The 26,814-nt window shown below is 35.4% G+C and overlaps 1 protein-coding gene across 2 annotated transcripts in view; it reads right to left on the bottom strand.

Annotated features, from left to right (window-relative positions):
* Fancl (FA complementation group L) overlaps positions 1 to 26,814 on the bottom strand; it is an 88,438-nt gene that overhangs the window by 35,960 nt on the left and 25,664 nt on the right. For both annotated transcript variants that reach the window (XM_051200516.1, XM_051200517.1), the window contains exons 5-7: positions 24,622 to 24,722; positions 13,880 to 13,976; positions 8,374 to 8,442 (exon numbers count right to left, since the gene is read on the bottom strand). In XM_051200516.1, coding sequence (XP_051056473.1) covers positions 8,374 to 8,442; positions 13,880 to 13,976; positions 24,622 to 24,722 — 267 coding nt within the window. The remainder of the gene's footprint in view (positions 1 to 8,373; positions 8,443 to 13,879; positions 13,977 to 24,621; positions 24,723 to 26,814) is intronic.

The following is a 26,814-nucleotide window of genomic DNA, read 5'->3' as shown; positions in this document are numbered from 1 at the left end:
CAAATATTGTCTATAAATGTTTGTTTTCATTTAAGTGGACTTGGTTATATAAAATAAAGAAAAAAAGAAAAAAGAAAAAAAAAATGTGAGGGAAGGTATTTCCTGGCAGAAAGAACTGATGTCTCACACATTTGATAACTGATTTCTATTGTTTTCTACATGCTAGATTTTTATCTTCAAACTGAATATTTATTTTCCAAAAGGATGTATTAAGGTGCTTTCAGGAAAAAACAAAAACAAAAAACAAACAACAACAACAAAAAAAAACATACAACACACTTAGTGTATGTTTGCAAATGCTACAATGCACAGGTGGGGGTCAGAGGATACCTCATGTGAGTCGGTTTTCTCCTTTATGTGAGTCCTGGAGATTGAACTCAGGTCCAGGTCACAGGATTTGGCAGCAAGTCCCCAAAGAATGCTTTACAAGATGCAAATACTCCCATGCATAACTACACTAATACCCACCCATTCCACGTTAGTCCTTGGTGGAGGGAAAGAGTAGACTAGTGAGGTGGGGTGGGGCAGCAATATGAGTAAAGTACAATGATACGCACACATGAAAACACCATTATGAGAAACAGTACTATTTTGTATGTCTACTAAAAACTAATTCAAGACCAAATAGGTATATCATAAGAACATACCAGAAAGATGGTAAAGAATGTTAATATTATGTGTGTACCTCATTGATATTAGCTAAAATAATCTTAATCCAAGAGTAAAACATTTAAAAACATTTTTGACATATTTTTCCTTTTACTTGAAGTACTTGTTATGCATGAATGTTTTATCAATTTAAGGTAAAATTTAAATATTAGTTTAAATAAAGCAATATGTTAGCCAATAAAAAACAAGACATTCATTTTTTTTGTCCATTTGTTTAGTCATTTTTCCCAGCTACACAGCATACTGAGATTGAGGCATTTCTCCTTACTCATCCATGTGTTGTATGGAACATCACACAATTCCTGAGGCCTTGAGAAGCTTTAAGGTAAATGTAACAACATATAAGGTATACACACATATAAAGCATGCAGACATTTTTCCTCTGAGCTCTATGATAAGAGTTCACTAAGGTAAAATGTTTTGCATTTGTGCTACACTTTTACAATTCAAAAGGACTTTTGTTCATAATCCCAATTTTTGTCATACGTAGTCATATGACAAACATACAACACTATACATAGCGTACCCAGACAGGATTCGATCTAGCCTTTTAGAGTTGTTTTCTCTTTTCCTATGCTACTCTGGCCCTGAAAGATTAAGTATAGAGGTTACTATGAAGATCTATAACTCAGTCCCACTTACTAACAGGTGTAGGTAGATCATTTCAAATATGCCTTAGGTTGGGAGGTAGGGCATCTGATAAACGCTTGTCCCATTACGCAAGTCTCTGGGTGTCTTTCATTCACAGAAAGCTTTTTTTACTGCCAGAGTATCTCCTGTGTACTGGTCCCAGTTTTTCTACAAAACTTGAGCTAACTTTGATAATCCTGGAAATCAACAGCAATTACAGTCATATCTTTTCCCTATTATAAAAGTAACTGAGAGTCAAACGTATCCATCCATCTGTCCACTAAAGTTACCTACTGCTTGAATGCCAAATGTTCCCTCAAAGGTGTATGTATTAAAGGCTTTAGTGATGTTCTTCATTATGGTGGCACTGCCCAGCAATGGACATTCTAAAGAGGCTGGATCTGGGGAAAGGTCTTAGGCCAACAAGAGTCACTAAGTCAACAGAGTTACTTCCCAGGACCCTTCTTTTTCTCATTTTGCTTAGCCACATATTGCAACAAAATGAGCTACATCTGCACCAGACATCTAGGTATACTAGATACCTAGAACAAGGGATCCCACTGCAGTACGGACTCTTGTTCACCAAACTTAAGTCAAAACAAAAATGATCTCAGGTATTCTCCATTCCAGTGATAGGAAAACTGAGTGACACAAGTACTAAAAGGATATACTAATAGCGTAAAGTGGTTGACGCTGAGAAAATGAAGTAAGTGGAAAAGAAGGTAGGAAGTGCCACTTTACCTAAAATGGAAAAAAAAAAAAAATGAAACTATGTTTGAGTGTAACTTTTATTGTGGCAGACAATTAAAGTAATAGGTTACCACAATGTATAAGATGAAATGACAGAGCTGCATTTACAACTGCAACACAAATATTTAGCTACTAAGGGGAAAATTAAACAGAAATACAGAACGCCTGAATTAAGAAAAGAAGCCACTGCTATCGGGACCTAATGAAGCAAACAGGTTAGTTAAGAGGTGACTGTCCACACAAAGTACTCATTCCACGGACATATGCAAACCCAATTATGAAGAATACTGCCATGATCCTAAAGATTGTTTGAAATGTATATTTTATTACTGGTATTTTAGAAATGGCAAGGCATAGTTTCATATGGTATATGTACCATGTGACTATGATTTTCTTACTTGCTTTATTTTCTTATTTGAAAACATTATTGAAAAAGAAAAGAAAAAAGGCAGCTAACAGGCAACTGATCCCAACAGACTCCGTGACCCTTTCTTTCACAGCACTTTTTCCATCATGTTACAGAGTTTTAAAAAATGGCTTCTTTGCCTTTGTCTTCTATTTTTTATACTACCAATGACAAAAGTAATATGCCAAGAAAGCAAAAGTATATGTAACTTACTAATTTATGAATAAAGCAAACCCTGGTTCTATGAATTTTCTGAGCAAGGCAACAAAGGAATGCCAAAAGGAACACAAGCCTTAATGGCTTAGAACTCCAATGGCTTTCTTACACCCAGATAGGAGTACTCTGTGTGCCCTGCTGAGGTTGTGATTCTGTAAGTAAGGAAATGTATTTCCCTGAACATCTGTGAAGAAGAACTGAGGCAGAAGGCAGCCAAAAAACTTGTGTAAAATTATACAGTTTAAGGGCCAAGTGTAGAAGCTCACCACTGCCTGACAACCTATACTCAGGAGACCAAGGAAGGACTGCACTAAGTTTCAGGACTGCTTAGAGTTGCAAGACAGCCTTGGCTACCCTGTGCAGCCTGTCTTAAAAAAAAAAAAAAAATCAAAACAATGGCGAAGTGTAAACCGAAGTGAAGTAAGGATGCCCAATTGCAGGTCTGTAGCTCTGAGGAAAAGACTGCTCCCTGCTGTTCAATGGGACTCTGCCTTTAATTACACTCTTCAGTCATCAGAAGTCGCCTGCCAGAGGCTCCATTGCTAGTGTCACTCTTCATGCATGGCACTGTCCCAGGAGGATCAGATTTCCCCATGGCAGGAAATACACAGGCCACTGCTCATTGTATCTGATCAAATCTAAATATTCCAACTGTCCGTGGCAAGGCTACTTCCCCTTAATTTTCAGGTAGAAAACAGATACTTTTGATTGGTCCGTGACCTGGACAAAATAACTTTCATTTTTGTCCTAAAAATCTGACATGAGCACACTCAACTCTATCAGTTGACAATATTGACATATATGGCCTGTGTGTAGAAATCTTACAGGTAATATACTTCACAGCACACGGGGTATGAGGCAGATAAAATCACTAGTACTTCTTACATTGTATACTGAAGACTGCAAGGAAGCTTTACTGAGTAAACACGATGAGCATCCGAGGAGACCCAGACACTGTTTCTCTGGCACACAGCACTGCAGCAATAGCAGCAGCAGCCTTGCCCTTGCCGCTGATTCTTATGACTCTAAACGTCCCCTCTGAGCCAGAATACACTGGCTGTTGCTGATCATGCTGTGAGACACCTGCACTGGCTACTGGGCTTGTCATGACGCACAGAACCTACCATCTTCAGCTTGACACTGTGCACGTTATAATTACTCATCCAAATGAACATGTCAGAGCAGCAGCAGCAGACCTCTCATCAGGGCAAAGGGAAAATACATCACAACATTATCAGCCCAGCAGGAAGACGGGGACCATACGGAAAATCACCCATTTCTAACGCGGATGCCACAACGCCCTGTCTGTTATGTTTCAAAAAGAAAGGAAAATAAAGATCTTCCGAGTTAAAGTCCAGGAACACTGGAGCCAGAAAAGAAATGTACAGAAGCAGACAAAGCAACGGATTTGTAAAATCCGTTATGTGGACTCTATATAAAGTGTTTTAAATACAACTTTGTTACTAGATTACAACAGTAACAACCATTTGCTTAAGAATCAAACAATTTAAAAATGATTTTAAAAAAGAAAGACAGAAAAAGAAAAGAAAAAGCCTAATCTTGTAGGAGCAGAACTGTCCCAGCCAGTCTGTGAAGAAGGACCAAACGCAATTACTGCACCTTGAGTATGATGTTCCAGAAACAAGTCAGCATTGCCAACACTCTAATGTTAAAGAATCAGAGTTCATGTTCTATCAAAAAAAGATAGGTCAATATGTAGATTCAAGCAAAAATTTTTGAAATTTTTGACATTTTAATTACAGGTATTGTATTAAAAAAAAAAAGAACTGAAATTACCTCAGACATCTTCAAGCTGCATGTATAATGAAGACAAGAATAAGTTTAGATTGTTCTATACTAATACTTGAATATGAAAAATAATAACTGTTAGAACAAACTATAAGTTTTTATCTTTTCAGAAAAAGGATATAAATTTTATTTTATTTGATATACTATATAATCAAAACCATTAAGACTGATATATGACCACTCTGAAAGTCTGACAAAACATATAACACAGAGTTAAAACAGATGCCATGAAAAGATACTCATATTCTTTGTGACCAGCAAAGTATTAGTATGAAAACAATATGAGAGATGCACATCTTCTAAAAATACTTCTAACAGGCTAAGATTATGGGCACAGCAATAATTATCAATTCTTGGTAAGAATTGAAGGCAGACTAAGATCAAAATAAAATATGGTAATGTAAGAATTACTACATGTGCCTGAATGTAAGTACAGACTTATACGACCAATTTGGGAAGACAAGCTGGCAGTATTTAGTAACCTCAAAGAGGCATATTCCACATAACAGTTATAATAGGAATAATCCATACACAAATCCTCATACATATGCACTGAGAAGTACATAGAAGCATTCTATTGTATGGTGATGATGATGATGATGATAATAATAATAAACAACTGTGGATAACTTTACCAATAAGGTAGTGAATAAATTAACTGATAGTCATAAAAACATATAGCGTTTTAAATGAGTAAAATGACAGAGATGAGTATAGATAAATCAACTAAGTGATTCCGATTTAAAATACCCTACATTGCAAATATAGCATAAGAATATGCATGGATAGCATAGTTAGAATTTAAGGCAAAAATGAGTCCTGTTCAAAAAACTAAAGAATACAGAAGAAATGAGGCCAGTGTGGCTCCAAGATCATTTTATTTCCAATAGAAAGGGAGAGAACTAGACCCACATCTAAAGCAAATATGATAAAGTAATGTCAAATGTGAGCTGTGGGTTAAAAGGAGTCTTAATTTTTCTAGGACTTTGGTAAGAATTTTAATATATTCTACGAATTTAAAAAATATTATATCCTATTTACTACTAATTGATCCTGTCTGCTTGAAGCTATTAGAAAGGGGAATTTCCAACAGTCAGATCTAAAGCATTAATGGACTAATATCACATTAAATGCACACTCACAAGCCTAAGGCTGGGAGCATGTGTAAAGCATGAACACCAAATCTAGGATAAACTATTCTCAAGAAGGTTCCAGCCCAGCAGTCAAAACTAATTTTGGTATCACACATACTCTTCATGACCTTTCAGGGAAACTTACACAGTATCCACAATAAAAAGAAAACTAAGAAACTCATCACTAAGACAATTAAGTGTGAATTACACACAGAATCTTAGAAAGGGTCAAGCAATCAATGCACAGTGTTTTCTCATGACCTCAAGGAATTTTAACTGAAAGATGAGACTTCCAGAGTCAAATGAAAAAGATGTTTCTACATGGTACATTTACACACTGGAGTACTACTCAGTGGAAAAACAAACAAACAAACAAAAACCAAACCAACCCCCCCCAAAAAAAATGTAACAATGTAATCTTGAAATTCAAAATTCCTAGGCAAATAGATGGAACTAGAAGAAATCATCCTGAGTGAGGTAACCCAGTCACAAAAAGATGAACATGATATGTACTCACTCATATATGGATTTTAAACATGTAGCAAAGGATCATCATCCTATAATCCACACAGCCAGAGAAGCTAGGAAACAAGGAGGACCCTAAGAGAGACATACATGGCCCCCCACAGAATGGTAAAGGAGAGTAGCTGATGGAAGCAGAAGCAGACACCCACAGCTAAACACTGAGTTGAACTATTTGCAGACCGGGAAAAGTAATGAGTAAAGGGGTCAAAACCAGGCTGCAGAAACACACAGAGACAGCTGACCTGAACAAGGGGGGAGCTCATAGACCCCAGACAGATAGCTGGGAAACCAGCATAGGACTGACCCAGACCCCCTTAACGTGGGTCTCACTTAGAAGGTCTGGGCAGTCTAAGGGACCTCTGACAGTGGAACCAGGATGTATCCCTGGTGCAGAAAAGGATTTTGGGAGCACATTTCACAAGGAGCTATATATACTCCCTTAGCCTAGAGACATGAGAGAGGGCCTAGGCCCTATCCCAAATGACAGATTTTGATGATCCCTCCTGGTAGACCTCACCCTCCCTGGGGAGTGGGTGGGGAATGGGACAGAGGATAGGGGGTGGGGGGGGAAGGAGCATGGGAAGGAGATAGAGTTAGGATTGATATGTAAAATCAAAATATTTTTTCTAAATTTTAAAAAAAGAAAAGCAAAGATGTTTCTAAAGGAAAAATAATACATTTTGTAGGCAAATGAACTGTTGCAAAGAAACCATTTTTATAAACTTATGAGCTACATCTTGGGTTAGGATACATTGTGAGGGGAACCTTGGCAGATTCCATGGCAGATGATGGTGACCAAGGCAGGGGACAAACATGCCAGGCAGACAGAGCTTAAGTGAAAAGTTTTATTAGAAATAGAGGGAAGGGGGGAGGAAAGAGGTAAAGAGACAGAGAGAGAGAGAGAGGACAGAAGAGAAGAGGGAGACAGGAGAAGTCCTGTCTGCTCCAGAACAGCAGGGAAAGAGAGCAGGAAAGAGGAGCGGGAAAGGAGTAACTGGGCAGAGGTCTTTCTTTAAAAGGGTCCTTTGCACCTGGGCTAACCAGGGTACTGCCTGAGTGCATTCTGTCAGATGACAGGGGCAGGCCAGAATAATGCCTGTATCCTTACATCTAGCACCAAAAGAAAATTACATTTTCTGTGTTTTACCAATTTCTACTAGAGAAAATGGGATTTTTTTGTTGTTTTTAAATAAGAAAATGAAAAAAATTAAATATGACTTAAAATGTCTGATTAATTATTCAAACCCTCATGAACCCATGTCCTCTTAAGCATTTCAAAATTAACTTATGGTCAGGTGACAGGGCTAAATGGGCAAAGGTTGCCACTCAAGGCTGAAAACCTGAGTTCAATCTCTGGAACCCACATAAAGATGGAAAGAGCCAACTCCACAAGCCTGTCCTCTAGTCTCCACATGTGCACTAGAGCACACAAGTGCCTACACATATAAACACATACAATAATAATAACATACTCAAAGAAGCAACATATAACTGTTCATGTATATCCAAACATAAACTTTTGTATATCTTTAAACATTTCAGAACAAAAACATGGATGACTTCTACTTAGGGAACACTTGTAAAGTGTTACTATAAATTTGTTTTCATTTCCCAATCTATGAACAGAGATGTTTTCGTCTAGGTACTATCAATTACAAAAACTGACTTGGTGCAAAGGAGGACAGTGAACAATCTCATCATGACACTGTTCTGCTATGATTTTTAAAGATATTTTACTACTAATACCTCCTTCTAAGTATATAACATCAGTTTATATCATAATTATAAAGACATTAATCTCTATCAATTTACTAGAAAATTGAATTAGCTTAAGTAGGGTAAACATAGACACAAAAGACAACAGTACAGTTTATATTTCATCACCCTTTTATAAAGGTTATATATGTCATCAATATTAACAAATTTAACAACATACAAAATTCCACACACTGTTTTCTAGAGTATTTTAAGATTTAAATTTAACACTACACTATACACAAGTAGAGATTCTACATGTTTGCCTAAAGTAAAGAGATCTAGACAAGTGTGTGTCCATGCCTATGTGTAGAGAGAGAAAATAGATATTAGATATTAATTTTTGGAAAATATGAATTAATACAGGAGGGTTAACATAAATGCTTAAAATAAATAATTTAATAATTTTAGACACTAAAATGATCATTCAACTAAAAAGGATATAATACTCAATTATTGAAAATAAACTTTATTATTTACCTGTGGTGTCCAGGAAACAGAGAACGGAACAGGAAAGTCCACAAAACAATCTGGTGGCTCTATAGGATACTGTGACAAAGCATAAAAGTAGGTCAATCTTGTGTCTGTGCGACAACTTGACATGAAGCATTTCAAAAAAAACTAGATACATTATGAAAAATATTATAACCATAAGCATATATACTGCTGTAATACTTATGTAATATATAATATATAGATATACATGCACATACTAAAATTGTACTATTTAATCGGTATCGGGAGCTGATTAATAGCCACCTCATGCTAAAAGGTTCAGTGGCAGGGGCGGGGGAGGGATTTGGGTGGGTAGTGGGTGGTCCCAAAAACTGCTGAGTAAGCAGCAGTGATCTGAGTCCTTATCATAGATACCAGTATGATCTGAGAAGGAACAAAATCTGTCAGCTTTTCTTTAAACAGAGATTACATCAATTGAATTTAATTCCTTCTGGTCACAAAGTTAATCTCAATAAGGTTCAGTCACCAGCTGACTAGAACAGCATCATTAAAATATTGCAGAAGCACACAATGATTATATGTAATTAATTGTTAATTTAAATGTGACTTCCCATAATAAGCAACTCTCATATCAAAAAGAGAAAGTAAAAACAAAAAAAAAAAAACAAAACAAACAAAAGAACAACAATAAAAAACTCTGCTTCATTAGAGAAAAATAAAACAGTTTTAAGCAACAAAAAAATTTTAAGATTAGTAAAACTATTAGAAAATTAACTACTTAGTTATAGGAAAATAATGATAGTCATAAAAACAAATCAGGTTTTTTCAAAATTAAATTTCTTATTAGAGAATTATATTTCAAAATCAATTAAAATATAATTCTGAAATCTTCAAAGTCATTTATAATTAAAAATACTCATTACTTACCATTAAAAAGCTAAATTTCTTAAAAGAAAATGAGTTTAAAAAAAGTTCCTATGACAAAATATTCTAAGTTCCAGGCTCTATATTTTAGTCTATTTTTCATTACTTTACCAAGGACTTCATAGGGACAGAAGGAAAAGGAGATGTAACTATAACATTTTTCTTTACATAACTATATTTGAAGTCAATGTTTTCCAAGGAATTAATGTTTTGCTATCAGGGTAAGTGTGACTAAAATGAAACTAGTATCAATGCATATTAATTAACTCTATCTGGCTATATAAAGTCAGAAACAAAATTAACACAAAGCCACAGGAAAAGAATTATAATGCTTAATCCTAAACAAGAAAAGAACACATTGAGGAAAATGGAGAATATTCAAGATATTCCAGGCTGTCTTTCAGAGCACGGGCTGAAAGCATGAAGGATAAAGTATGTACACCTTTCCTGTATTTAAGTTTTGTGAGCTGTGTCAGCAATCCTTGCCAACTGTCCCATCCCTTCACTCTCTGGCTCCAGACATTCCACTTAACTTTTACCTAGATGAAACATTTAACTTCTCAGTCTTGCACATTAGAAATTGACAGAAATTAAAGTGCTATAAAATTCCATTTCAAAAGAAAAAAAAAAAAAGCTGGGTGGTGGCACACACCTTTAATCCCAGCACTCGGGAGACAGAGGCAGACGGATCTCTGTGAGTTCAAGCCTAGCCTGATCTACAAAGCTATACAGAGAAACCCTGTCTCAATGACCACCACCAACAAAAGACCCATTTCTCCTAAATTATCAGGATCCTTTAAAAATATGCATGGTGGCCAGATGGCTCAGCAGGAAAAGGGGCTTGCTACAAAGAATGATATTGCAAATTCAGTCTGGGGAATTCACATGGTAGGAAAGAACTGACTACCAAACGCTGTCCTTCATCATGTGTGCCATAGAACACACACACACTGATAGATTACAGATAGAAAGATGGATGATATATACATAGATGATAGATGGATGATGGATAGATAGATGATAGATAATAGACAGACAGATTGATAATAGACAGATATAGATATTAAAAAGTTTAAAAAATTGTAAGAATGTACCCTCAAAATCTCTTTGGTTCAGAAATAGAAAATTTGATTCACTTTGGCTTGCTATTTTTCACACTGGGATCTACTAATGACCAGTTTCAGTTCTAACTTAAAGAGTTATCAGTGTGGGTATTGTAAGAATATAATGGAAGGCTTGGTAGTCTACATAAAGCCTCTGTGGTCCTAGATGTCCTCAAGAATACACATGGCTTATTACATTAAAGAGAATAAAACTCCAAATTTAAGTAAGATTCAGTACAAGAAATAGTACAAGTACAATGACATGGATGGATATCCATACCCAAGAGAATTAACCAAAAGAAGCATACTCAATAATTGATAACCCTGTGTATACAAATAGTCCTCTGTTACCATCTGTGAGGTAATGACATTTGTTGTATATATTTATAATTGTGTAGACACACACACAGGCATTTAATGAATTAAACTGATCTGTAGTGGTTTTACTGCACGTCTGGTGTAAGTTCAATAAATATAAGATATTATACATATTACTATTACTTACATGAGATGCCAATTTGTTCAAGTAAACTGTATATAAGTGGAGACCCAAAAAGCAATTTTATGTGTTTAGAGGTTTATCATGAATTATTAAAATATAAAATTACATCATTGGTATTTATTTTAATTTTTTTTGGGGATGGGTACTTTTGAGATAGGCTCTCACCGTGTAGGCCAGCCTAGCACTGGAACTCAACTAAATGTACAGCCTGGGTTTTCTTCAAACTTTGAGCAATCCTTTCTCCTCAGCTTCCCAAGTGCTGGGATCATGGGAATGAACCAGCATATATAAATTCATTTTCCAAATAGCTTCTGGACTACGGTAGCTAAATTACAGTGCAGAACTAAATACAATGTACCAAACCACAGAGCCAATGTTGGGATAGCTCTTAAGCTTTTAGGGTATATAATATCAACTTGCATTAGTTATAAAAACTATATTGTTATTTTGTTTGTTTTGATGGAGCTGGGCATGGAATCCAAGGTCTTGGGTAAGGCAGTTAACCAACTGATCTAGAGCTGCAGCCTGAAAACTTTTATTTTGGAAATTTAATTGACAATATTCTGCATATAGGAAAGGGGCAAGATGACACACATGTGTAGACCTAGTACCCTGAAGTCACCACAAGCTGGAAGCTAGTCAGGTCCACATAGCAGCTTCCAGGTCAACTACGATTACACAGTGGCACACTGACTCAAAAATTTTTTCAAGTATAAGTTCAAGTATTATTTCTCAAAAAAATAATTCTGTAAATCTCTCTTGAAGCAAGCCAAATGATATATTTTCAAGGAATTATATACTATTAAGTACATATATTTGTTGCAATAATCTATGGTCTATTATTCCAGAACACATTTAACCAAGTCTGTTCCAAACAAGAAGGCTGCCCCTAAGTGAACACACACAAGTGCTGGGCCTGTAACACACACTTCATTGTTTTCTACTGGGTTTATGTATTTACCAGTTGTCTTGCCCAAATTAGTATTTTGTTCACTGTGGTTTGGGAATGGGAAGGGTGGTAGATTTGGGAGAGTAGGTATTCAAGAATAAAACAAACCAAAATGTACTTTTTAAATATATGTCAAGAAACAAAGGTCTGTATATGTACAAAAATAAACAAACAAAAACAAAACAAAAAACCAAAAGCAAAACCTTAATTTAAGGTTTGTTTAAAAAAAAAAACATACTTTGGTTAAAGATATTAAACTCTAACATCTTACCAAATACTTTTTAGTGATTAATATTTCTTAAATGATATTCCTAGGCCCAAATACTGAGTGGAGAAGAAAGGGAAGGAGAGGAGAGACCACATATTGAAGACAAACTTGCCATATCTATAAATCTAAATTAAATCGATAGGTCTAATAAAAACCAACATAAGATTAAGATCCCATGTCTTTTTCAAATACAACCCCCTAACTCCTTCCATCTCAGGTGAAAATTTGTTTTTACTTTGGCAGTGTCTGTCTGTAGTTAAGTATTGTGAAACTATAGACATAACACAGACAAAGGAAGACAGTGTTAGAGAAATATCTCATCTAAATTGCAAAGCTGTTTCTTTAAAAGGACAGACATAGTGGAGCACACTAATGTCCACATCATCATTTGGAATACCAGTAATTAATGAAGTTAATGTTATACTTAAGTAGAATTTAAAAATCTTTTGCTATACTGGACCCCACAATACTTAAAATTAATAAAAGACAAACAAAATCCTCTAAACATAGAAGGCAGAGTGGACATAAGCACTGTCTGCTTAGGCAGCGCAGGAGCTTTAACCCTGCATGAAAATCATGGGTTCTGACCTTCCCACTGGCAGTGTATAGGACCTAAACAGTGACTTGAGTGAAGAGGCAGAAACACTTTGCTGGCTGAATGTGACCTTCTGTAAGGATAAAAAATGATTTCTTTTATTTTTTTGAAGCTTACCTTTAATAACTTAAAAAGAAAAAACTTTATTTTAATGAAACAAACCTATAACTCATTTTAAAAATTAATCAGGTTCATATCAAATTTATTTGTTGATTTGTCTTAAAATTATACCGAAATGTTCTTTCTGTTTGTGTGCAGGAGAAATGAGCCACTAAGACATACCAAGTTTTCTAAGCCAACCAATATAACTTTATATGTCTGTTTATTTTTTTTTGAAACCCTTAAACTCTAGACACATTTTTAAAAAGAACAAATACAATTTATCTTTTCATCACTACAATTTTTTGAAATAGAATTGATTGATGACTACCAGGAACAATAAAAATCTGGATGTCCTGGTTTCCTTTCAATTTCAATGTTTCCCCAGTTGTTACTAAGGGAATGATTAATATGTTGGGCTTTTCTATTTATTTTTTAAAATTCCCAATTTAGAGCTAAAACATAAAGATGAAATAAAAATATAAAACAAATGTTTTGTGAGTTTATAGATCACTAGTATACAAAGGCTATATGTAGACATAACCTTTCAAAATTCTTAAAATATACACAGGCAAAAACTTAAGCCAAAATAATAATCTCTCTATCTCTCTCTTACATTCGTGTGTGTGTGTGTGTGTGTGTGTGTGTGTGTGTGTGTATGTGTGTGTGTATGTGTGTGAGGGTGCATGCTTGTGTGTGTGTTGGGGGTAGAATGAGTAAAGAGGTAAGAACTACAAACACAACTCATAGTCAGAAGTAGAGGCAAGAGACTTTCTTGGAACTTTATTAGGACAGGGGACACACTCCTTACACACTCTTTTCTATATTGGACAGTACAACACTAATGTCACAGTGCTTGGGGGCTGTTGACTCTTTTAATATTTCTTGATTATAACATCTGCATTTTGGTAAAATTTTGGAGTAAATTAATGACAGGAATTATATCTAGACTTTTAGAAACTAGACGAATAAATCCCTAAATCTTTAAAGTCACCCATGTCATTGTAAAATAAGCAGCACTTCTAAACACTGGAAACATCCAGAGCTCATTTCTCACAGCATTTCCTGATCACAGTAACGTGGCTCGTACCTTCGGCTTCAACTTGACAGTGATCACATGCTTTCTACCAGAAGCATCCTCTGCTTTTAACTTGATGGTACTGAAGGAAGTATCCACACACACAAGTCTGATGAGCAACAGAGAATAAAAAATGATCACACAGAGGTGGGCTATGGGGTGCAGGGGAGGGCACCATTCCTACAACTACACGGAGAAAATTAATCAGGAATTTCTGCATGCCAGCTTGTTCTCCTGCTATAGATTTACTGCAGTTAATACAGCAGCCTAGCGCTTAATGCAGCCATAGATCTCAGGATTATTTACAATGTGTGTCAAGACTCATGCTGTGGTCAGTGAGCACTATGTTTCGCTTTTCCATCACTGGAACCTTTGGCACACACAGCATGTTTCTGTCAGCATCTACTTATGTACACATTAAACTTCCTGTCAAAGTCTTTGATCCATTTCTGTAGTTTCATACAGTATGAGATTTTTATGCTTCCTTTATTTGTTTTTCTCCTCAATGAACTTCTCCTTTGTTATCAATAATGTTACTGTACAACAATCCAGCTGATATTTGTTTATGTACTCAGATTAAACCTATGGAAAATGCTGTATAAGCACAGGTATGGACTGGTCTCTAAGCAATAAATTTCTTTTGTGCACAAAATATAGCTTTTGACACAATCCAGGCATGTATTCAATATGACTAATATTTTAAACATATGACTCAAACTCAGTTGTTTTGGCTTTGGATTGCTCTAAATGCATGAATTCTCTACAATGAAAACCAATATCCTTTGAAATACATCATTCTGTAAAACAACAGTCCCTTGAGTAGAATCAGCTGCTGCCAAAGTAGCTCAAAGTTGGCATTGTGTTTACTAGTGCACAGGGGGTGTGGATGGCGCTGGACATTTTTATACTATTATTCTCTTTAAAGACCAGAAGTGGGATGAGACCATTGTTCAACTCTTCACCCAGAGAGATGGTAAGAACCAGCATTACCCTCTAACTCTGGGAACATTTTAACATCACCATAACCCATTTGGTTGCTGACCAGGGATGAAGGTAAAATGGTTCAAATAAAGAAAATACTGGCCAATGGAGTTGTGAAACACTAATAAGTAGCCAACAGGAATCTGAACAATAATGGATTAAAATATAAAACCAAATTATCAAGTTCTATGTAATTAGTAAATTGTCTAGAGTCTTAGAAAACAGATTGAAGTAAAATTATGGTTTAAAACATGTTTGTGTATATGGTTTCCTTTTTTTCCTTCTACTTCTCACATCCCAACAATGTATTTGCTTCCATCACCTTTTCCAAAGATTCAGATACATGTGTACCTGACTGAAAATTTTTTCAGATCCAAAACGAAGAGAAGGATATACATTTATTTGTTTTTTCTCTATTTACAAACATTATATGTATTTAAAAATACAGGGATTTTAAAAATAGCTGCAGTTTCAAGATTAACAAGAGTTAGCATTGATTAAAGCAAAAGCATAGAAACTTTTATGAAATACAGCCTTAAAGGCACTGGCTGAAAGGGGGAAGTCTCTGAAATGAGTAACAAACAGTTGGTAGAAGAAAAGATCTGTAAAATAATGTAGAATTACACACTGACCGAAAATAAGGGCATTTTTTTTTAACATAAGAAATCAAACTGGAAGATGAAGTTTTATAAATAATATCAGATGGGAACCTTACAAATACTCTGCTAGTAACTTCTCAGTGAAATAGTTTTACATAATCATAAAAACAAAACTGTTTACTTTTAACATTTAGAATTTAGTAAAATCAAAAAAAAAAAAAAAGAAGAATGGTAGCTACAAAAACTGATGTCAATCTACTTAACAACTGCAAAACTGCAATTTAAAAGGAAGAGATGAGAGCCCTGGGGAGATCAAAGACGTGATCAAGAATGAAGATTAATAACAATGAAATCTATAATTGCTAATGTAGAGTCAAGAGCACATATTGAACTGGATGAATATGAATGGGACTTAAAACATATTAAATCTAATGTTTTTTAATCTCTTGAAATACTGTACATAGTTTGACAAACAGTTTAAATTACTGAGCTTCTTTTCCTTAAGGAATTAGATTTATTTAAGAAGTCCTAACATCAACAGGAACCCACATCAAAGCCCAGACTGAGGGGTATGAGGTATGGACTTTTTCAAAACTTTAAAGGTCCCATTTTGAATGTTAAACACTAATTACATCACTCCTAGACTATTCAAAACTCCCGCTCTGTTCACTTTTGTTACTTTATTTCCCTTTATAATGCCAATCAGTGTTGTCTTCTGCATCAGCATTTATCCTTCCTTTTAAATCATATTAATTCCTTGCCTCACATATTCAGTGAGTCAGTCCTCATACCCTGAAGTCTCTGAACCATCAGTGGAAACCCTGCAGTCTACCCTCATAGCACCATCTTGTCATGTGCAACTGAACTACTGGAATTACTTGATTTTTACTCTTTTGGCTCTTTTGGGGAGCCACCACCAAGCTCCTAAATAAACCACACACAGAGACTTTTTCTCAGTTGTGAATGCCTAGCCATAGCTTGGCTTTTTTTCTAGCCAGCTTTTCTCAAATGAAATTAACCCATCTACCTTGTCCCTCTGGGCTTTTTTCCTTTCTATTACTTTGGTATATAGTACATTCACTCTTGCTGCGTGGCTGGCTGGGTGGTTGGGCCCTAGCATCTTCCTCTCCTTGTTCTCTTGCTCCATCTTCTCTCCTTGCTTCTCCTTCTGTTTATCCTCTCTGCCTGCCAGCCCTGCCTACCCTTTCTGCTTTCTCACTATTAGCTGTTCAGCTCTTTATTAGACCATCAGGCTATGTAACACAGCTTTCCAGAGTTAAACAAATAAAACATAAAAGAATGGAACACATTTTTGCATCATTGGAAAAATGTTTCACAGCATAAACAAAAGTAACATATGTTAAAATCATATTCTACAAAAACCTACTGCATTGCCCATCCTGTGGCCTCATTCTCTAGGTTTAACATTGTTTCCCCATTTCTTCTGAGCTTGGAACACTCATCTCTCCTCAAACTACGTGGCCAAATACTCATAGACTGAAAGCACTTCAGCTTTGTCATAGTTTACAGTAACTCATGCCTTTTCATCTGGGTTTTCACTTGCCAGACAAATAAGCTTTCCTGTAGTAAATGTAGTTTTCTATTTCTTTTAATGAGAAAATGTAGCATGTATGCATGAACATGTAGAAGATATTGTGGAACTGGCTAGTTATTTACTGATTTAGGTATCAGCTTTAATAGCTGAATGCAAATGGTGTTCAAGTTAAATACACAGATATATTCTAATCTTTAAAAGAATTCACTACTGTATTATGTCAATACTTTGAACATATTAGTAGGGTATCTAGAATGAAATCACATCAACATTTTTTGTATTAATATATCTATTTTATTAATTTTTATTTCTTACCTGTTATAAAACAAGTTATTCATTGTAACTAAATCATTACAATAATTAAGTAGTATAAAATTCATAGATAGTCTAACATTATTGGATAAACTAGTATAGCAGCAACAGGTCATATCTACTTTACACAAGAAGAATATGAGTCTCATAATGTCCTGGTTAGAATTTTTTTTTTCTTTTTGTCAACATGGAAGAGTAAACTTCAATTTAAAAAGGGGTTTCTACCATACTGGCCCACAGCCAATATTTATTTGATTAATGACTGGCATTGTGGGCAGTGTTACTGGAGTACGGCATCCCTCAATCTGTCATCCCTCAATCTGTCAGTCCTGACCCCTTTTGGGGTCTAATGAGCCTTTCACAGGCAACACCTAAGGCCATTGGGAAACAGAGACACGTAAATTTACATAATGTTCCATAACAGAAGGAAAATCACAGTTATGAAGTAGCAACAAAAATAATTTTATGGTTGGGGGATCACCACAACATGAGAAATCTATATTAAAGGGTCGCAGCACTAGGAAGGTTGAGAACCACTGCCTGAACAGTTGGTCCTGGTTACATAGGAAATCAGGTTGGGCAAGTCAGTAAGTAGCATTCCTCTATGATCTCTATTTCAATTCCTGCCCTGACTTCCATTCATGATGAACTACAAACTAGAAGCTGAAATAAACTCTTCGGCAAGTTACTTTTGGTCATGGTGTTTTATCATAGCAACCACAAGCAAACTGGAGCACACACATTATCATGTTTCTTTTTCAGCTATAATAGAAGGCATTATTAGCTTTATCTGAAGCATAAGTGAATTGTGGCTAAGAGACATTCAGTTACCGGTCTGTAGTTACACACGTGATAGGCAATAATGAAACTTTAATTACTAGGACTTAACTGTATAAACAAATACATATTTCCTCCAATGCTACAATTCTTTGAAATGCACTAGGAATAATAGAAATGGCATTATTAATCAGATTTCAAGATTATGGGCTTCACTACAAAGCCTAAGAACACATACTGGTAATTTTTCAGTAGCATATCAGATTTCATATGAGCCAGTTCTTTCTGAAGATAAAACTCAGAAGACCAACCACTGAATTGTACTCACTCTAAATGACAATATGCTGTCAAAAAAGAACAAAGCACCAGCTCACATCTTATAGAATTATTTAATCTATGAAATATCTAGGGACACATGAATATTAAAATAAATACGCTATCCAATGAATGGTGACTATACATTTCTCCCAAACTTCAATGCTTTTGAGCCTAAAGAGATGAGACTAATACATTAAGATGGTTCTAGGTAAAACAGGATACATGACCTAACTCTCTACAAAGCAAAAGTATTAGGTTCTTTCAAAACTAGGATACTCAACACCACAAAGACAATCCACAAACTCTAACTCTGAACATTTTAATGAGCCATTCTGGAAAACATCATCAGCTGAAGTCGACAGAAACTCATCTTGGGTTAGGTAACACTTATCTTCAGGAAACAGTTTGCCACCCAAAATAACCCAGAACTGTCAGACCATTTTCATCTTACCACACAAAGAAGCTGCTGCTGAGAATGTTTTAGGGAAGTTGAAATGAGTATGGAAATGCAAACAAGACCGATAAAACAGTTGACAACTTATTCTCTGTGTCACCTCAGTAAAGAAGGAAATGGTAAGTTTCATCCTATTTTTCAATAACTTTTTTCTTTCCAACTAAAATGTTCCTAAGTCCTGATCCTACATGACCCATTAGAAGTATCCATTAGAGCTGAATGTGGTGGTTAATATCTAGAATCCCAACATTGAGAGGCTGAGGCAGGTGGATGGCCCTACTTTGTACATTTAAGACCAACATAGGCTGTAGAATGAGATCCTGTTTTTAAAAATTAAAAACAAAAACAAAGAACCAGAAACGCCAACTATTTAATTTAAAAACAAAGTAAGGTGTATATTACCCATAAAAAGATCTTTCTCTTATTAACAGATTTCACACTGGACTAATTTACAAGATTATTTATTCAAATATATGGAAAATACAGTTATTTTAACATGGTGTGAAAAATTATTACATTTCAAAAATGCATTTAAATCATACAAATCACTGTCTGTATCAGATTTGAGGATATTTTAAATGACAGCTAGCTGGTTGCTGCACAGAAAAGGCCTCAAAGGGTGACAATATGACAGGGACCAGCAAAAGCAGGCATTGGCCTTGGGTATGCAGGACCTAGCCTGATTTTATCAAGTTCTGGTAGACCACACATAAGAATTACAAAAATTATGGATTGTGTTGGATAAATGCTGATAAAAATCTCAATCCACATTTCTTGCAATCCATCCACACAGTGTTTCCTCTGCTAAGAAATTCTTCACAAGCAGCAAGAGCTGTACTCTGAGTCACTCACTCATCCTGATTCCTACAGCTAAATCATGTCCATTCATAGTCTAGGCAACAGAATTGTAAAACTATCTCCCAGGATGCAGGAGTTTTGGAAACAGACATTTTACACATGGTAAGGTAGATTTGACTAGCTTCACCCTCGGAGTGTACCTATCACTCAACCTAGCGGTAACTTCATTAACGGTTCCATATCAATGGTATCTTGTGACATAGTTCCAAGCAGCAATATCCTCAACATGACTAAATTGAATTTATACATTGGAAGAAAGTGTTTATCTTGGATTTTATCCTGAGAATAATATAAACAGCACATACAGTCTTCTATGTAGCAACTTTAGTCTAAAGATACATAATTATTGCTTGCAAATGGTATATGCCAGAGGAATTCACATCCTTCCATCTTTATGCAAGTTAGAAATCTAGTCCCTTTTCACCATATCAGAACAATGTGTACAAGTCAAAGGGAAAGTCAACATTTCCAATGTATCCCTTGGAACACTTATTCCATAAAAGACCACATTTTGTACTTTATCTCTTATGACTTTATTGCTAATGATTCTCACAAAATGCTACAATTGTACTTCTACAGTACTTATCATGGTAACTAAGTCCTACTGTAATCATCTAGTTGAAGTCTGACACTTCCACAATATGTAAAGTTCCATGTGGTTATTTTAAATCACTTATATATCTTCATTGTTTTAAATCATATTAAATAATAGCTGAATGAAAAAAAATGCAGTGATTCAAAATTCTATGTTTCAATCAATTTCAATAGGATTTCTCTCAATCATGTCAGATCCATTTGGAAACCTGCCTTAAACACATTTTGTCAAGAGAACAGGAATAAAAAAAAAAAAAAGACCATTGTCTCTGTCTATGGCAGCCTACATCCCCAATACTCAGAATAACATGGAAGCATCTGAAAGTGAACTTAAAGGATTTCTCTCTTTCCTGACCACTTATATCTAAAGAGTGATTGACTCCAGGGCACAAAAAGACCAAACCACTTTCATGACCTCAGTTGGAATTGCTACTATAGCATCTCAATATTTTTTATTCTCTTCTGTGCCCTATTGTTATGATTAATTTTATTTAAAGATACATATATTTCAAATCCTAATGAGGAACAGAAACTTAAAACACAAAGCCTGATTTAATGAACAAACTTTAAGTAGTAATTAATATCATCAGAACATTTAGAGCTAGATGTAAAATCCATTTCTGGCTAAAATGGAGTAACATACTATGGACCAAATCTTCTCTAAACAACTCAGTTAAGTAATCTGATGAAGGGGGGGGGGAGAGGCAGGGAGTGGGAGGCATCAAAGAATTTCTAAGGCAACCAGGATTTAAAGACTGTATGCCACAAGAGAAAAAAATCTGGGCAAAGGGCCCAGTAAAGAGCTAAAGATTAAGTGACAAAGAAACAATAAAACACAGAAACAAAGATAAAATCTTTAGAAGCACTTTTGACAGTATAATCTACAGAGGAATAGAGATAAATATAGTGGACTTGGAGAGTCAGGATATCAAAAAAGCCAAGCTCAGAGAAATTGGTTTAGCTTTTCCTCTAATAAACCCTCATGCAAACTATATATATATATATATATATATATATATATATATATATATATTTCATGAGAAAGCTACAAAAAGACAAAGATTATCTTTCCAGAAAGCCCATTATAGTAAGAGGAGATTAATTAAATTTAGAGCTGGGATGAGATAAATCTAAATAAATACCCCTCAAAATCTGAATGAGAACCCATGAAATGTGACTTTTAAAAAAGAATACAAGCAAGAAATGATGGATTCTTAGCAAAAAAAAAAAAAAAAAAAAAGGATTTTCATAGAGATGAAAGTTGGTCATGTAGACAGAAAGAATTGAGAGATTAAGATTCCCCAATGGGAAAAAAAATGCCATCAAATATGCTTGGCTCTTGTTTCAAAGAGAAGACAAAAGGGAAGCAATCAGGCCAGCCAACTCATGGAACAACTCACTCTGACCTCAACCACGCCCTATAGCAATCTCTTCCCATTTTATGTGTCTAGCAGAAGAAATCTTGTGAGGATGGAAAATGCTATCCTGAGTCTCAAACCTGTTTAGTCACACTTTCCAACATGCAACAAAAGATTATTAGGTGCTGCAGCCTGTGGGAGCAAAGGCAAAATAATTCTATTATACACACTTCAGCAGTCCAGCTATTCTGAAACACTATTACTTGTGATAATGATTTTAGTAAAGTTTTAATAACTAGATGTTGAAGTTGTAGTTTTTGGCAAGAAACCAATGTACAAGTTTCAAGCCTCATAAGTACAGATCTATTTGCAGTCACTATTAGCCAAGAAGACAATGAAGTTAAGAAGTAGTTACACAAAATTAAGATAAGATTCACATTTCTGAAATAATGACCATCTCTACACAGAAGTACACAAAAGAAAATTATGCTCCACTCAAACCCAATGCAGAAAGTAATGTAATGATCTATGGCTAAGAGGGAAAACTGTTCTAAGTAAAGATTTTTAAGGACTAGAACTAGAAGCTAGACACATGGACAAAGGACCAGGCTCTTTATTCTAACATGAAGATAACTTAGTACAGACTTAGTGTGTGGTTATAATGTAAATTTATTAAAGAAATATGTTTCCTTCTTAAATTTTGTAAATATGTCTATTCACAGAAAACTTAGCAGTGTACATATGACCCAGCTCAGTAACAAGTCCTTTGGCCTTTGCCTTTTCCAGCTTGGAAATGAGAGCCACTATTTTAGGATCCAGGGCATTGCCTCCCCGGTGGTGGCAGATCTCATTTTAGCTGTCATTGTAATTGGTCCTAATAGCTTCCACCAGCTTAGCCAGAGCACCCTTGTCTTCTGAGTCAACCTGTGTGAAGGCAACAGTGGTACATGTCTTCCTGTGGATCAGCCACGTTGGCCTGGCCTTTCCCTTGGTGATACAGTAGGGGAACTCCATCTTGAGACACAAAGGCAGGCAGGAAGACCACCACATTAACAGGGTCTGTGTTGTAGGTAGTCACCACCTACTGATCACTGCTTAAAGAACATGTAGTCTCCAGGTTAGAACATTCCCTTTGCTAGCAGCTTTCTTCTCATTTTGTCATCATGGGTCAGCAGCCTTTGCTCTTTCTCCTGCTTTGTCTCTGGCCTGTAGCTATTGGCAAGCTTAAGCAGTTGGGTAGCTGTTTGTTGGTCATGAGCTGGGGGAAACTGGTTAATGGCAGGAGCTATGCTAAGCTGCTTATAGAGGACTTCCCTTCACTACTGAAGCCTGATGTAGAAGGGTGTGTGAGTCCTCTTTTGGGCTGGATGTCCTGACCAGTGCTGAAGTTCTTAGGCCTAGTCTCAAATAGGGGATTCACTACCTTTATGGCCTCCTGTTTCTTCACAATGGTGGGAGCCAAGGTCACTTCTTCCCTTTGGCTTTCTTTCCCTCTGACATCTAGCTCTGCTGGAGGAGAAAGTGAATTATGCTTTCTACCTATGATGGGCTCTGTTTTTTTTTTTTTTTTTCTTAAAATGATATTTGATGTTTGGCTTCTTTAAAATAGTGGTCAAAAGGCCAACTTAGAAAACAGCTAAGAAGCAACACACATAAGAATAATAAAACATCTTAAGTACATTCAGAAAAACTTGCTGGTGAAAAATTCCACTCTCTAAGTGGTAACTGAAGTCAGCCTTTGATTGATCTTAGTAATAAAGAAACTTGAACTGAAATAATAAATAAACACCGAAGTAAAATGGTTGCAGGTATAAACAGAACTAAACTGCCTGTCCACACTGATGTTTCAGCTCCAGCAGAAAGCTGGTAATATACTTATTAACAAAATGTAATGTGCTTAGAATGGCCACACTAAGAATTGAATTCAGCAACTGAAAACCGGGGAAATTCCCAGACATTTTTTCTAAGTGATGCATGGATGAAGTCTTAACAATTTACATTTCCATCTACGGAATTTCTTTTAAATTTCTCCCCTCCTCCGCCCCCCCCCCATGTTTTAAACAGGGTCTCTCTACAATAGCCCTGGCTGTCCTGGAACTTACAGAGATACGTCTGCTTCTGCCTTTCAAATGCTGGGAATAAAGGTATGACAGGAAATCCATCCTGCTTTTAAGTTTCCTAATTCATTATTTTCTTTAGAGAAAGCAAGATTTACTGCTGAAAGTATAAATACATGTGGATATTGAAACTTAAGAAAACAAAACTGAATAACAGCCAAATATAGCTATGTATACATACCAAAATAAACCTGCTATTTTCCATTTTGATTCATATTTATTAGTATTACATTTGGAATGCATATATATATATATATATATATATATATATATATATATATATCAATCATATGTACATATGTGTGTACATGCTGTGGAAGCCAGATGTTGATGCTTTATTTCTTCTTCAATACATCTCTATCTTACTTATTAAGAGAGAGGTGCTCCTTTGTAGTAAAAGGTCACTGATTAGGTTAGTCTAGCTGGCCAACTTGTTCAATGTAATCTTAACTTAGCCACTCAGCACTTTCATAGATTTCATGCTTATAGAGTAAAAATTCTATTCACTGAGTATCAAGCCAAAACCTAGCATTTTAAACATGAAACATGTAGTACATTTAGAATATTGTTAGGCACACCTAATAAAAATACCTAATAAGATAAATCTTACTATTTGAACCAAATGCCATTCTTTCAAATCACATGAAGCTTTTCAAGTTAATATTTCACAATATTCCTGTCTGACAGCAACAATCAGGATTAGGATTACACACTCTACACCAAAATGCCAAGTAAAAGCAGAAGTAGGCAGAAAACTAAGCTGTGACAACTAGAAACACAGGAAGCTGCATTATGTAAACCAAAGGCATTTCTAGTTTTAAACAGACATACTTATCCCAACCAACAGCTCCTATTTCATTAAGAAGGTCGGTGCAGAAACTGCGAGAAGGTGGTTGTACACACCATTCTTGTCTGTGCTTTAAAGCAGCTTCCTGTTGGAAGAAAAAGATTTTAATCAGCTATGGAATCCTAAACAGAGAAATATTAACTAGTTACAAAACAAAATTTCATAATGAAAGTGTGCACAGTTTTTATAGAAAATCAGGTGGTGGTATGTTTTGTTGTGTGGATAATACCAGGCACAGCAGAAAGTTTCTAGGGAATAATCTAAGGAAACTGAAAAATAGCTACCATAAGAGAAACACACTCTAAACAGGTCCTACAGAGGCTTAAATCCAGACTTTAACCTTTCCTACTTTAAACTAATTATTTAGACTTATCGTTTTAATTTATGTGCATTGCTGGGTTTTGTTGTTGTTTTGTTTTGGCATGGGTGTCAGATCCCCTGGAACTAGAGTTACAGACAGCAGTGACCTGCCATGTGGGTACTGGGAATTGAACCCTGGTCCTCTAGAAGAGCAATCAGTGCTCTTAACCTCTGAGCCATCTCTCCAGCTCCTAATTTGGTTTTAAAACAGGTGGATATAAAATAATCCACTTTGGAGAGTTCTTTTCAAACATTCACCATTTTCAATAATTAAAAATACACATGTCTAGATATTACTAAGAAGTGCCATGAGAAATTTACAAACTTTCATGAATATGTTCCATAGTACTGACTTCATTTGAGCACCATTCTCCAGGCCACCACTGTGGATTTGGCACAATCTCAGTTAGAACATGGCCTAAAAAATCACCAACTTTGACTATAATTTATGATGAAAGGTAGACTACAGGGCCTCTCTTGTATTCAGAAACACTGCATGAATGTACAAAACAAAGTACTGTAAGTCAAAGATCAATGAGAGGGTCTTACTTTTGCTGAAATTAAAATAAGTTTCTTGAAAATTAAATGACCAATAGAGCCATAACTTATAATCCATAAGAGTTTAATGGGATACATCCTTGTCTGGTTCCATGTTCTTATATTTGCATATTAAAATTGTAATAAACAGGATAAAATTTCCAAATTTTTCTCAAATATCAAGATGATAGGAAACAAATGTTTCTTTACCTTACAATTTTAAAATTCCTATACCGTGGTAAGTTTGATAATCTTTATAAGGGTTTAAAAATTCATAAATGAAAATTTAAAGTTGATCCTCAACAATTATGATTCTAAGCATTTGATAAATGATATACCTGAAAGAGTTGCCATGAGGACAAAAAATGGACTCAGAAGAAAGATCTAGCAACTAAGTTTCCAATATATACTACCTGATACTATAAAAAAAAAAAAAACACCTCACGTATAAAATAAGAAATACCAAAAAGCTTTTAGTTATCAGCAACAATATTGGCATTATGACTTTGACATAAAGAAAAATAAGAGAAGCTTAGCAAGTTAAGCATAATTGTTATGGTTTGAAGTTGAATATCTCTCAAAAAAGCTCATGTGCTTAGGATTGGTCCCCCATGGAAGGCACTATGAAGATTTTGCATGGGTCAGTTCACTGGTGAGTTCAGAGCTCCCGTGACCATTGGGAAGCAAGGCATTGTTACATAAAGTAAGCCACAAAGTAGCAGGACCTTGAAGAATTTATCTTGTGCTTGTCTCCTTATGTCACTCTCTCTGTCACTTTCCTCCTCCCAAACATAATCTTCTGTCTCCACTATGCAGTCACCCAGAGGCTGTGGAGACAACTGACCATGGGCTGAACCCTCTGAATGTAAATGAAAAAGAAAACAAACAAACAAACAAACAAAAAAAACTTTCTTGCCTAAGTGTTCTCAGGTGTCTATCACAGAGACAAAAATAAGCCAACACAATAACCAAAATGATAGATAAATAAATGTAATTAGAAAGCAGCATTTCAGAATAAAGAGACAGAAGCATAAAGGCAAAGAAAAAGCCAATAATGCTAACTGGAAATATCATGAACTCATGAGTACTCATCCTACAGCTATGTCTACCAAAAAGAGTTAGAAGCATTAATAGCAATGAGCACCCCACTGTCTAGACCAAGGTATCAGACATCGTTTCCCATGATAATAATGGTAGTGTTACTATAACTAAATTCTACAGATTTATTAGAGTGGTGAATTACATTTCTAGACTAGGATGAATTAGTATGTCTAGGGCAT

This window comes from Phodopus roborovskii, unplaced genomic scaffold (genome assembly GCF_943737965.1).
Source record: "Phodopus roborovskii unplaced genomic scaffold, PHOROB, whole genome shotgun sequence".
Lineage (NCBI taxonomy): Eukaryota > Metazoa > Chordata > Mammalia > Rodentia > Cricetidae > Phodopus > Phodopus roborovskii.
The sequence above is the reverse complement of the archived record's forward strand: the minus strand, read 5'-3'. Positions and strand labels throughout refer to the sequence as shown.